The sequence below is a fragment of the Borostomias antarcticus genome (genome assembly GCF_949987555.1).
Source record: "Borostomias antarcticus genome assembly, chromosome: 2".
Classification (NCBI taxonomy): Eukaryota; Metazoa; Chordata; class Actinopteri; order Stomiiformes; family Stomiidae; genus Borostomias; species Borostomias antarcticus.
Genome location: NC_140235.1, coordinates 3770950 through 3784296, shown reverse-complemented (window position 1 = coordinate 3784296; position 13347 = coordinate 3770950). Strand labels below are relative to the sequence as shown.

At 48.5% G+C, this 13347-nt stretch overlaps 1 protein-coding gene across 1 annotated transcript in view; it reads left to right on the top strand.

Annotated features, from left to right (window-relative positions):
* The window catches only part of htra1a (HtrA serine peptidase 1a), a gene marked incomplete at both ends in the record, with an annotated part of 14789 nt that extends 3375 nt beyond the window's left edge, over positions 1-11414 (top strand). The window contains 7 exon segments of the mRNA XM_084451613.1: positions 106-310; positions 8290-8484; positions 8676-8708; positions 8834-8948; positions 9211-9268; positions 9407-9502; positions 11246-11414. Of these exon segments, the coding sequence (XP_084307739.1) occupies positions 106-310; positions 8290-8484; positions 8676-8708; positions 8834-8948; positions 9211-9268; positions 9407-9502; positions 11246-11414 (871 nt within the window).
* Between the last annotated feature and the right edge of the window lie 1933 nt (positions 11415-13347).

The window sequence follows — 13347 nt, the reverse complement described above, 5'->3', positions numbered from 1 at the left end:
TCTTTTCACTCTCCCCCTTCCCTTTCTCTCCCCCTCCCCTCTCTCCCCCCCCCTCCCTCTCCTCCTGCCAACCCCCCCCCCCCCCTCCCTTCTCTCCTCCCCCAGGATGGCCTACTCTAAGAGGGAGGTGGCAGTGGCGAGCGGTTCTGGGTTCGTGGTGTCGGAGGACGGGCAGATCGTGACCAACGCCCACGTCGTAGCCAATAAGCACCGGGTGAAGGTGGAGCTTAAGAGCGGCGCCATCTACGACGCCAAGATTAAAGACGTGGACGAGAAATCGGACATCGCCCTCATCAAGATTGAATCACCGGTCAGTGAGGTCACGTAGAAATCAACGGTTTCAATTCAAATAACTTTATTGTTATTCCTGATCCTGACAATAGTTACAGTATAATTTGTAGGGGAGGAGCAAACAGGTCAGTAGACGACTGTATCTCACAGCACTACAACACCTACAGTAATCCCTTTTAAACACAGTGACACATCTTTTTAAAACCTTTTGAAACTTTTTGGAATATTGAAAGTGGCATAAGTGGTAGGTTCAGGGAGTGTGGCTTTTTACACAGAAGCGCTTTAACTGATCTCCAGCATAATGGTGTACAGGAACCACTTCCAGAGCTGAAACTCCCAGGGGGAACATTGAATCTTAACTACAGGCTTCCGGGCCTAGGGCGGCCATCTTGGTTGCAGCGCTCTTTTACTCATCCCAGCTGCTGCACATCATCGGCACATCATCTTCACAGCAGAACAACGAAAAGAACGACAACAGCTCCTCTGTGTTTTGTGTAATTCATCTAATCTCATTTCATCTCTCATCTCGGTAGTGACGTGTCATGGCAGGAAAGACGCTCAGTATAACAAGCAAAGAAAGGTGATCGTTCAAGATCATTCAACAAGCGCAATGAAAACATTCTGGCGAAGGCGTCTGGCATCCATCATAGTCCACGTTGGCGTTGGGATGAAAAGACCCACGAAACAACAGAACGGCGCTACACAACAATCCTCTGAACAGACTTGGAGAGTCTTCACTATTGCGTCAGCTGATGAAAACCTGTGCCATGCTCAAATTAATTTGTGATACCGTGAGGGTGAGTGGTGCCTCGTAAGGTCTGTGCAGGGGTGTAGGGGAACATGCAGACGCTCTGCTGCTTGGAGTACCCACACAGTGGGATCCACGTCGGCCATGAATCACGACCGACAGACAGCGATACGGAGGAATGTCTGGCAGCCGGTCAAAGCCACAGGCTAGAAGTTAGACCCAGCTCCAGCCACACTGCTCTCTCCCTCTCTCTCTCTCTCTCTCCCTCTCTCTCTCTCTCCCTCTCTCTCTCTCCCTCTCTCTCTCTCTCCTCCCTCTCTCTCTCCCTCTCTCTCTCTCCCTCTCTCTCTCTCTCTCTCTCTCTCCCTCTCTCTCTCTCTCTCTCTCTCTCTCTCTTTTTCTCTCTCTCCCTCTCTCTCTCTCTCTCCCTCTCTCCCTCTCTCCCTCTCCGCACAGCTGAAAAGACACTCAGGACCAGGATGGAGGTGATCGCAGCATCAGCCCCAGACATGGATAGAAGCCCAGCGATATGTATGTTTTTATACGCCGTCTACCGCTCATGCTGGGTCTAGGTGCTTAAAGGTTTAAACCCCTACCCACCCAACCATAGACTGGCCATATCCTGTTGAAAGGTTAGTTCCAGTTTTGCCAGTGTGAGAAAGTGTCCACATTGGTCTGTGTCTGGCGGTAGTGTTGGCTGCCGTTCCATGACCCCACAGCAGGGCAACGACCGAGGAAAAACAGAGGGGGGGGTTGTGTGTGTGTGTGTGTGTGTATTTCTGTGTGTGTGTGTGTGTGCGTGCGTGTGTGTGGGTGAGAGAGAGAAATTAAAGGATAAGGAGGGAGAGAGATAATGACAGGTTTCAGGGAGAGAAAGTTGGAATTTTTGATTTGAAGTGCAGGGAAAATACACTCTTTAAAGTCCTTGCCCTTAGGTCCTCTGGTGCGTACACTTCAAAAAGCACTCTCTCTTTCTCTCTCTCTCTCTCTCTCTCTCTCTCTCTCTCTCTCTCTCTCTCTCTCTCTCCCCCCCTTCTGTTCATGACTCTTACATTATTTCCTCACAGGTCTCATATAAAGTAGGTCACAATTGTCAAAACCCAGCTCTCTAAAAAAAATAGTCGATAATCGATCACACATGTTTGCGACGGTGAGCCTTTGAAAGTGGACTCGCTGGATGCTGTGAACTCTCTCCCCTCGTCTCCCGGCTCTGTGAGAAGCTGGAGTTTATTGGTGGCCGGCCGCTTGGGTTCCTGGGCTGTGGTTGTGCCCTCGTCTCTGGGGAAGACATTAGTCTGTCTGCAGCAGCTGGGACTTCAGAGGACGAGAAGGGGAAAAAGCGCCGCACTCGTTCCTGAAGGAAAGAGAGAGAGAGAGGGGGGGGGGAGAGAGAGGGGGAAAGAGAGAGAGAGGGGGGGGGGAGAGAGAGGGGGAAAGAGAGAGAGGAGGGGGGGGGGGGAGAGGGGAAAGAGGGAGAGAGGGGGAAAAAGAGAGAGAGAGAAGGAAAGACAGAGAGGGGGGAAGAGAGAGAGAGAGGGGGGGAAGAGAGAGAGAGGGGAAAGAGAGAGGGAAGAAGAGAGAGAGAGGGGGAAAGAGAGAGAGGGGGGAAGGGAGAGAGATGGGAAAGAGAGAGAGTAGAGAAGAGAGTGAGAGAGAGAGAGAGAGAGAGAGAGAGAGGGGGAAAGAGAGCGAAAGGGAGAATGTGGCTAAGGCCTGGAAAACGTATCCATATGTCTGGAAGGCCAGCTAAGTGAGCTAATAGACTAATGAGCTGGCTCTGTGATGTGGTCCTGGGGAGATATAGATAGAAGTCATCACGTAGGACAACAACTCGCTCGTTAACCCTGTACTGTAACCGTTCACCCTGACGGGCCCCTAAAGACCGGGAAATATCCTGCAAACGATCTGCCTGCTCATTTGAAGAGCGCCAATGCAACTCCGGAGACTGTTTCTGGATCATTTTGACAGATGCTACCCATCCTGTCAGAATACCTACTCACGCTGAGATGATATGGTAAAAACACAGCGAACGTCTCTCGTGATTTTCATGGCCGTCCCGTAGGGGTCTCCCAGGGTAACCGGCTCTGGTCTGGCCCTCAGACTTTTTGGTCGCCTCCAGCAGGAGCCATGGAGGACACGCTCTGGTTCCTCTCTATGTGGAAAGAGTCGTTCGGAGAGAAGCAGAGGGAAAATGAATCACATCCTCCCCTCGTTGTCGTTTCCCCTCTCTCTCTCTCTCTCTCTCTCTCTCTCTCCGAATCGCTTCCTTTCTCGTCCGGATGAGGGCCAAGGAAAGCCGACTGTCCTCTCCTCTCCTCCCCTGACCGCTGCGCTCTTTGCCTCAGACCTTAGCCTAGCTGGAGAGGTGGTGGTTTTTAGCGTCGACCTTGTAAGGAGGAAAGACCCCCAACATCCAGACCACATCTCCTCAGATCTGCGCTTTTCAAAACCTGGTGGTGTCTAGCCAGCGGTGGGCCACCTCAGTCATCCAGGTTTTCAGTAAACGATGTAAGAGAGACAAACGGAATAGTAAACACACATACACACACACACACACACACACACACACACACACACACACACACACACACACAGGGACATGTGTTAGCTGTTATGCTGGCTGCGATATTCACAACAACATGTGTTCACCATATTGGGTTTCCTACGATGTCAATGACGATGCGGTTACTTCATATGGTGAAAGTATTCATATCATTATACTAGCTTACCATATATCATCTATACTACCACAAACTACTCATTGGAGCAGCAATAAGTGAGAGACCCCACACAATTCAGTTTTTTTGTGTGTGTTTGTTTTGTTTTTACAGGTCACATAATTTCCCCCCCTGATCCATATATGGTGTTTGTATCTCTTTTTTATCTCTTTTCTTCCAGATTCGCTCATATGTTGTGCAGCGAGCAACCATGGACTTAAACATTCACATTCCTGTGTGAATCACTCATCTTCCTCCATCTGAGTGCTGTAGCCCACACCAGACACACACACTCAACCACGTAGACATAGTCTGACACGCACACAAACATTCACTCACTGTTTCACTCTCTCTCTCTCTCTCGATCTCTCTATCTCTCTCTCACACACCCGCACATGCACGCACACACACACACACAAACATTCACTCACTGTTTCACTCTCTCTCTCTCTCTCTCTCTCTCTCTCTCTATCTCTCTCTCACACACCCGCACACGCACGCACACACACACGCACACAAACATTCACTCACTGTTTCACTCTCTCTCTCTCTCTCTCTCTATCTCTCTCTCACACACCCGCACACGCACGCACACACACACATGCACACACACACACACACACACACACACATGCACACACACACACACACACACACACACACGCGCACACACACACACCCACACGCTTCCGCCACAGATCTCCAGATCTCTCTCGGAGTGAGACTGTGTTGAATCATGTCTCTGTTTGGCAGCGTTGCCACCAGCCACCTGGGGCCAGAGGCTCACATGTCATTTCCATCTCCGCTCACCCCCACCAACCACCTCACCCCCACCACCACCTCACCTACCCCCGCTGCACCGCACACTGCACACCACACACCGCACACCACACACCGCACACGCCGTCTGTGGAATATGTAAAAGGATCATGCTTTGTTTTGCTTTGAAGTCTACTACTGGAAAAAGTAACCGTAGAGACCAAAGTGACCCCAGCAATGACTGTAAAAGGAGGTCACGTAACAAAGAGGATGCATGTGTGTGTGTGTATGTGTGTGTGTGTGTGTGTGTGTGCGTTCGTTCGTTCGTGCGGTTCATCGGACACTAACTCGAGACAGCTGTGTCGGTGTCACTTTACCGACACGATTTTGTTGGGGTTCATGTAAAATGAACTCCTTGTTGCACGCACCTCAGAAGCTATTAGCCTTCGCCTGTCGAAGCAGGGATGGCTGACGGGGGTTGAGTTTGCACCTGGACTCGACGTCGTAAAATAGTAGTTAAAGTAATCGGTTTTAAACGACACCTAACTACCAAAGCTGTACTGTTAAACAAAGCCAAGTTTCTATGGTAACAATGGTGGTATTTTCTTTGCGTGCTCCACTCCCCGCCCTTCCAAAGGTGCTCGATAGCTCTCGGCTACAGACAGGTACAGTTTCTACCCACTGAGCAAAGACACGTCTAAAAGACGTCTTTTAGATGTCTTTTTTCGGGACGTCCAAAGACATCCAATTAGGAGCCAGAATGAAAGTTTCTTTTAGACGTTCAGATTTTGAACCCGTTCTGCACGTCCACAGACGTCTTAGAGGGGTCCAAGCCAGACGTGTGAATATTGAGGGGTCCAGCAGACGTACAAACGGGGTTCAGGACCGATGGACTTTATTAAGACATGATCTGAACGTCTCCCTGACGTTGCGTGTTTGCTGGGTAGATACGTCCCTGGCTAAGACATTTAAAGTACTACTACCACTACTGCTACCATCTGGGTGTTCCTTCTGGAATGTCTCTGCTAAGTGTGTTGTGGTAGCTGCTGTTTCTCAGGATGGCTGAGAGAAAATCGGAGTGTTTTCTGTTTAAGTTTCTCTGTTGCTACTGTATCTCACCCTCACCTCAAACCTGATGCCCCGCCTAAGTTATTTATGTTATCTACAGTACTGCATGAGCCTGCAGAGAGCTTAGTGTGTGTTTTGTTTTTGGGGGGGACAGGAATGTACTGCAGATAATACATATTTTGATAGCACCTCAATGAAAGGTTGCAATTTCAATGTGATTTTTAGCTTTATGTAGAAAATATATAGAATAATATACGCCTCTCCGCTGTCCAATTTGTAGTGTCTATAGAGCCTCTGTAAACGTCCCTCTCATCTAGTCAGAGTGTGGGCCCCGCGAATGACAGGGTCCGTTTCTGGTTGTGGTCGGTGCTGAGGTTCCGAGTTCAAGGGCACCGAGATGTAAGACTTTGGCTCTAAATCACAGGGTGGGCGTGTCACTTCCTCGGTCCAGAGGATGTGCGCCGGCTCGGTGCGAGTGGCTAGTGGGCGTAAGTGAGAGCTCAACTAGCCGCCGCCGCACGTCAGCGGTCATGACGTGCCGATTGGGTGTAAATCAAACCTGTTTGATTTATACCTGTTCACACTCAGGCGCTGAGGGGCATTAAGGGGTTTGTATCAGCAAACCTAGGCATTCTCAGAGTGTGAGTGTGTGTGTGAGGAGATGACCGCACTGTTTTCAAGAAAGTTTTGACAGTAGCTTATTGTTTCAGCGCTCGGCTGTGTCGTACAGTTCCCACGCAGTGGAAAGAGTATTACTGCTGTGTACGAGTGTGTGTGTGTGTATGCGTGCGCGTTTTAACGTGCGGTAATGCCCCTGCGTGCGTACGTGCGGTCGTAGGCGCATGTGTCGTTTGCTTTCATTTCCCCCAAGCCGTGACCTTTCGCAGCGCCACTGGTCAGCTCAGTCGTCTCACGGTCAGACGGCGAGGATAGCCAGTCACCGCCGTCAACAACACAGCGCGCGGCTGGCAGACACCCCGTCCTGAGTGGCACGGTGGTGTGTGTGACTCACGGCCGCCTGACTTCCTCCTGTGACCCTCCTCCACCTCTCCTCCGTCGCCCATCTGTTTTTCCCGTCACCTCACCCTGGCGTTCAGGGGGAGAGAAGGGTGAGGGTTGGGGGGTGCGGGCGGCTGGCGTGGGGCGGGGGAGGGGACCTAGGGGGCTGATGGGAAGAGGGTGAGACCAGAGCCTATTTGTGTGTCAGTCCAGGAAGCGTGTATTAGTGTGTGTGTGTGAGTGTGTGTATGTGTGTATTTTAGGAGGGGGGAGTTAGGTTAGGATGGGGGAGAATTTGAAAGGTTACCCATCCTTACTATCTTTGTCCTCTTCTATTTATAGCTACACCTCAAGGGTCAAGTTCGCGAGTTTGAAACAAGGTCCGAACGGTAGCTCTCTAAAGACATAATGGTATTAAGCCATTCCATTTCATGTGGATTCTGAGAGTAGGTTTTTGAAGAATGGCTGGTCAACAACGGACAGCAGCATTCATAAGGTGTTTGCAGAGACGACACAACACAATAAACGCAACACAACAGCCTACTAGAGAGCACTTAGATTGAATTGACATGTAAAATGTGTAATCATATTTCATGACTGAACTTATGACCTGGACATTCATTGGTGTACCGTAGATGCACGGTTTACTTCCTGATTCCTTTGTCTGTGTCTGTATCTGCGTCTTGTGTGTCACTCTCGGTCACCTTATAACTTCCACACTGACTCTATTTTTAACCCGGAGTAAACAAAATGGATACACGCAACTCTCGGGACAGACAGGTCTCTCTCAAGATGGTGCTGTTGTCGGGGGCGCCGGATGCGCTCTGGGCGTTCAGACCGGCCAACGCCACGTTACGCCGCCGTGTGGGTGAAGGATGAGGAGACCGTTCCGTGCGGGAAGGGGAACTGTGGATGTATTTATATTTATATCCTTCCTCTGTCTGCCGACGCTGCGTCTCCCTGGCTGTCTCTGTCTGTCTGCTCGGGGTGGCATTACCATGGCGTTTCTGCAGGTTCCGCTCAGGAATGTCCGCCCTCGCAATGACTCAGAGGTTACTGACCTCAGAGGTTACTGACCGTTCATAAAGGATGGGGCAGTGAGAGGGATTTCATGGCCTCTTAGCATTTGTGCTTGAAGAGAAAGGGCCCAAAGTCTTGTAATTGCATATCCACTGCTTTAATGATGATATGCCTTGAAGGATGTGGTAAATGAACTGCACTTATGGTGCAGTTCGTTTATAACTGGGAGGTGGCAAATTGCGACTTGCTACTAGGAATGATTAAATAAAACACCGCATGAACTCGCACTTCCTCGTCGCAAATTCGGATATGTTTCTCAGCCCCCAGTTGCTCGAATGCACTAGATATAACTAGGTAACTGTGATATAATGGTATATAGCTCGAATGCACACAGGTAGGTATTTTGCCACTTGCGACCACAAACGAACGCACCATCATATAGCACTTTTATCCAAAGAGCATTACAATGGCCTCTCATTCACAGCAGCTGCCGTGCAAGGTGCCAGCCTGCTCATCGGGAGCAATTTTGGGTGCAGTGTCTTGCTCAAGGACACTTGGACATGTGGACAGGAGGAGCCGGGATTCGAACCGCCGACCCTACGATCATCAGACGACCCGCTCTACCACTGAGCCACAGCCTCCCCTGACACATCCTAATGTCCCCTGTCTCTTTCTGGTACGTTCCAGACCAAGCTGCCGGTGCTGTTGCTGGGACGCTCGGCGGACCTGCGGCCGGGGGAGTTCGTGGTCGCCATCGGCAGCCCCTTCTCCCTCCAGAACACTGTTACCACGGGGATAGTCAGCACCACCCAGCGCGGGGGAAAGGAGCTGGGCCTCCGCAACTCGGACATGGACTACATCCAGACGGACGCTATCATCAACGTGAGTGTGTGAACACAGAGGCTCGACTTACAGAGACACACACACGGAAACGCAAACACACACACACACACACACACACACACATACACACACACGGACACACACACGCACACACACACACACACACACACACACACACACCGTTTCTCTGTGGAGGCATGTAACGAACCAAAATCACTTTCTATTTATAGTATGGAAACTCAGGAGGCCCTCTGGTGAATCTGGTGAGTGTTTTATCTATTAGAAATGAAGTGTAATGCTTATGAATCCAGTATACAGTAATTGTATACTTTGTTATACTATCACACATGGATTTTGTATGATAACCTAACAGTCCTTATTGTTGTAGGATGGTGAGGTGATTGGCATCAACACGCTGAAAGTGACAGCTGGGATCTCGTTTGCCATCCCCTCAGACAAGATCCGCCAGTTCCTGGCTGAATCCTACGACAGGCAGTCTCGAGGTAGGCCGTTATCGCCATGGCGACCTGGGTGAAAGCTACTGACTGAACTCCTTCCTAAATGTTTTTATGGATGATTCTGAATACTCATATATTTACTTCAACGGGGCCAAAAGACCCTCTGATTATTACGATCCAGGTGTTTGTCCGACTAAACATTCCAACCAGTCTCAGATTTTACAGGTAAAAGATTGGAACTCGTTGTGACGGGTAAATCTGCACACTGATGTGTATGACATTTTTATTTTATTTTATACTTAATTAGGAAAAACAACGACTAAGAAGAAGTACATCGGGGTGAGAATGATGACTCTCACTCCTGCGTAAGTACAAGCTCTGTTTGCATCCGTTATGTAAAAATATCTTTACTAGATACTTTACGTTTACTTTAACAGAACATTTTCAGTACTTGAGGTATTGAATGTGTTCATTCCCCTCCCTCGCTCCCACTGCCTCTGTAGGTTAGCCAAGGAGCTGAAGGGTCGACACAGAGACTTCCCTGATGTGACCTCTGGCGCCTACGTTATGGAGGTCATCTCTAAGACACCAGCTGCAGCGTACGTACTCAGCTCTGTGGCTCCTATACCGTGTGTGTTTAGTTCAAGCTCACGCCGCTGGTTCGGATTTCTGCTCTGTGTATGTGGACAAGTTGTCTCTGACCCTTTCTCAGCTAAGGGATATTGTCTTTGGCGCTTTCCGCCGTACACATGTTTCAAATTTATATAAGGCCCCAACGCCCAACTTTCCTCGCACAAACTCATGCACATTCACATAACGCATACACACTGGCTCTCTCTCTCTCTCTCACACACACACACACACACACACACACACACACACTCATACATACACACAAACACACACACAAACATACACACACACACTCATACTTACACAATTGCCTTAGCAAAACATTACAAAGCCCCCCCCTCCTCCAACATGTCTAAGAATTCTCCTCTCCCCCACATTCTCATCCAGAGCAGCAACCACAGTTCTAGCAGGGGGGGTGGGGGGGTTGTGGGGGGGTTTGGGGAGACGCTGAGGTCAGCGATTCCCTTCAATCCTCCAGCAGCAGGCTTTACTCTGTGGTTTGCGTCGGCCCACTCACCCAGCCCTTGTACTTCTGTTAGACCCGCTGTGCCACATCGGAGGTGGGGGTGTTAAGTTAGGTTACCCTGTAAATTCCCTCAGTTGAGCACCATGAAAGGAATGTGGAAGTAGGGTTGTGGTGGTCATGGCGGCCCCTGTTCACATATGACTGTGATTAAGGAGTAGCTGTGTTTGAATGAGGTACTGATATAATTCCTGGTAAGTCCTTCATTCTTCAGTCTAATTCCGATTTTTTTTACTAGTTTTCTATTGTGGGTGCATTTTCTCTGAGGGTTTGTGTGTGTGTGTGTGTGTGTGTGTGTGTGTGTGTGCAGGCCCGTAGCCAGCCTTGTGGAGGGGGGGGTTCGTTTTTTTTCCTGTGCGGACAGGGATGGGGGGACCTTTTGTCTTAAATTCGGGACCAGGTTGGACTACTGCAATGGTCTGTATGTGGGTCTAGACCAGCTCTCCTTGCAACGCCTGCAGCTAGTGCAGAACGCTGCTGCCCGCCTCCTGACTGGTACAAAGAAGCACAAAACCACATCACAAAACAACACACGGTGCTGGCTTCCCTGTTCGCTTCAGGATTGACTTTAAAATATTGCTCCTTGTCTTTAAGGCACTGAATGACCTGGCCCCTCAATACCTAGCTGAACTTCTCCATGTTCACACCCCAGCTAGAGCACTGAGGACATCAAACAAGCTTAAACTGGATGTTCCAAGGTCTAGGCTCAGGACTAAAGGCGACCGAGCTTTTGCAGTGGCTGCCCCGAAGCTGTGGAACAGTGTGCCGCTACAAATTCGGTCTGCCCAGACCCTAGACATTTTTAAATCACACTCACCTGTTTTCACTGGCTTTCTGAGGCTAGTTAAGCCGTACATCCCTGGCCCTGGTAGGACTGTGTAGTTATTAAATGGTGCACTTTTATATTCAGTATTGTTTGTATGTATTGTCTGTTTTTATTTCATTTATACTGTAAAGCACTTTGGTGCAACTTCGGTTGATTTTAAATGTGCTATATAAATAAAGTTGACCTTGACCTTTGGTCTTAAATTCTGGACCTTTGGTCGTGAGGTTCGTTCGATCCACTTGATCCCCCCCTGGCTACGGGAATGGTAGTGTGTGTGTGTGTGTGTGTGTGTGTGTGTGTGTGTGTGTGTGTGTGTGTGTGTGTGTCCTCCTGAGCCTCACCTTATTCCTGTCCCCTCAGTGGTGGCCTGAAGGAGCATGATGTCATCATCTCCATCAATGGCCACCGGATCAGCTCAGCAACCGACGTCAGCGCCGCCATCAAAAGGGACACCTCACTCCGGGTCGTGGTTCGCCGTGGCAATGAGGATGCTATTCTCACCATCGTTCCCATGGAGATCGACCCTTGACCCCACCCCGGCTCATGAGCTGGAGCTCATTTGCATATCCAATGGATCTTATATGGGCGTGGTGCTAGAACCACACCCCCTAGAAGATCTGTGGCCAATAATCTGTGGCGCCATGCGTCCGGCAATGTTAAGACTCCTCCTTGAAAGGAACAATTAAAGCTCTTAGTAGAGTTGCAGTTCCTTATCCATGTGTATTAACTTGTATTATTTTATGCCTTGATTGATGCTACTACTGTTTACTTTTAAACATTAGCTGGTTGATCAGTTCTGATTCTTTGGCAGTTTTTTTGTTTGTTCTGTTTGTAAGACTGATTATTGTTCAGTTAGGCCCATCATGGCAATGTTAAACAATTTGAAAAAAAAAGAAGCTCTGGTCACATCTGATTTCTCTAATTGTTGATTTTTATTTCTTTTTTTAAAGTACTGTAGCTCTGTTTTGTGTTTGTTGATTACATGTACTGAGAATAAAGGGTTTTTAACAGTGTTTTGTGATGGCTGGATTTGGATTGGATCACTCTATGTCACGCTCACTGCACATTTTGCTCATACTTGACAGACAGACATTACAAAATTATTTTACGTGTATATACGTCTAGTCATAACACACACACACACACACACACACACAAGAAAAAATGGACTCAGGTCTGTTTCTAATTTGGTTTGGGTTTATGGGGTTGACGCTGGCCTGGTGTGGCTGTTGGACCAGGGGTCCTTAAGGATTTACTAACCTCATAGTCTCACAGGGAAAAGAGAGGTCCAAAAAACATGACCCAAAGCATGGCGGGGTCCCACAGATAAGCCTCTCACATGACCCGCATTAGAACCCAACGCAGCTCCATATATCACACAACAGTCAGGCTAAAAGCCCTGGCATCATGCTCCATGGCCTGTGGGCATGTGACATAATCACATTAGAGGACTGCTATACTGTATATTCAAGGCAAGGGAGGAGGTTTATGGCAGGACATGGCCGTGTTGTCTGACCCCTGCTGTCACTCAATGGTTGACCCCTGCCCTACACTCAATACAGGTCACACTAGTGTAGAGCACTGAAAGAATGTGACTGATGAAATGAATGAAATCAAACAGATATACTGTACCTTTAGATATTTTGGCTAAGGATTGTTATTTTCACATAGAGCAGTTTTACTTTTTTTATTCCTGGATTGTGTGCTGCTGCCATCTCATGGTCCTTTTCCACCTTACAGTCAATCTCCTTTGCTACGAAAACATCATCATTCTTAAAAAGATAGGCCTGGCCAACCTTCTCTCTGTCACACAATTCTTACACAATGTCCAGCCCCCGTTTCACCTTGCAAAAACAGTATTACTCTTTCCCATCGACCCAGAGTAGCATAACAACACACACACACACACACACACAGTATAACATCACACATGTGAGTGTAGTAGTGGACACAGCTGGGTGGGAGTGAGCAGCTTATTCTCTGCCCGAGTGCCAGGTTCTGTAGCCAAACCATCAGTAGCCTAATACAGGTCATGACAGCATGAGCTCATGTATCAAAGCTAGGCCTACGTCTTTATTGGCTCTGTGCTGGGGTGGCAAGCTGTGTCAATATAAGTCATTACAGTCTATTAGCACACAGCCTAGCTGTGGCTCATAATGACAGCTGGTCATTTGTACAATGACTTGTAATACATTTTCAATATAGGAATCTGCTTTTTTATTTTAGGGTATGGCATGGCTAATGTCTTTCTAGCAGGACAACTCCTGTGGATGACAATCAAACATTGCCTTTGAACTTCAGGGAATTCCTTGGTAGCATTTAGATGTCCCATGCAAGTAGGGCACCTCTCACATTCTCTTAATATAGGATAAATCACTGATGACATCTGTCATCTAATAATAATAATAATACATTTAAAAAAAGAAGCCAAGTGTGAACACGGCCTAAGTCACTTCTGCAAG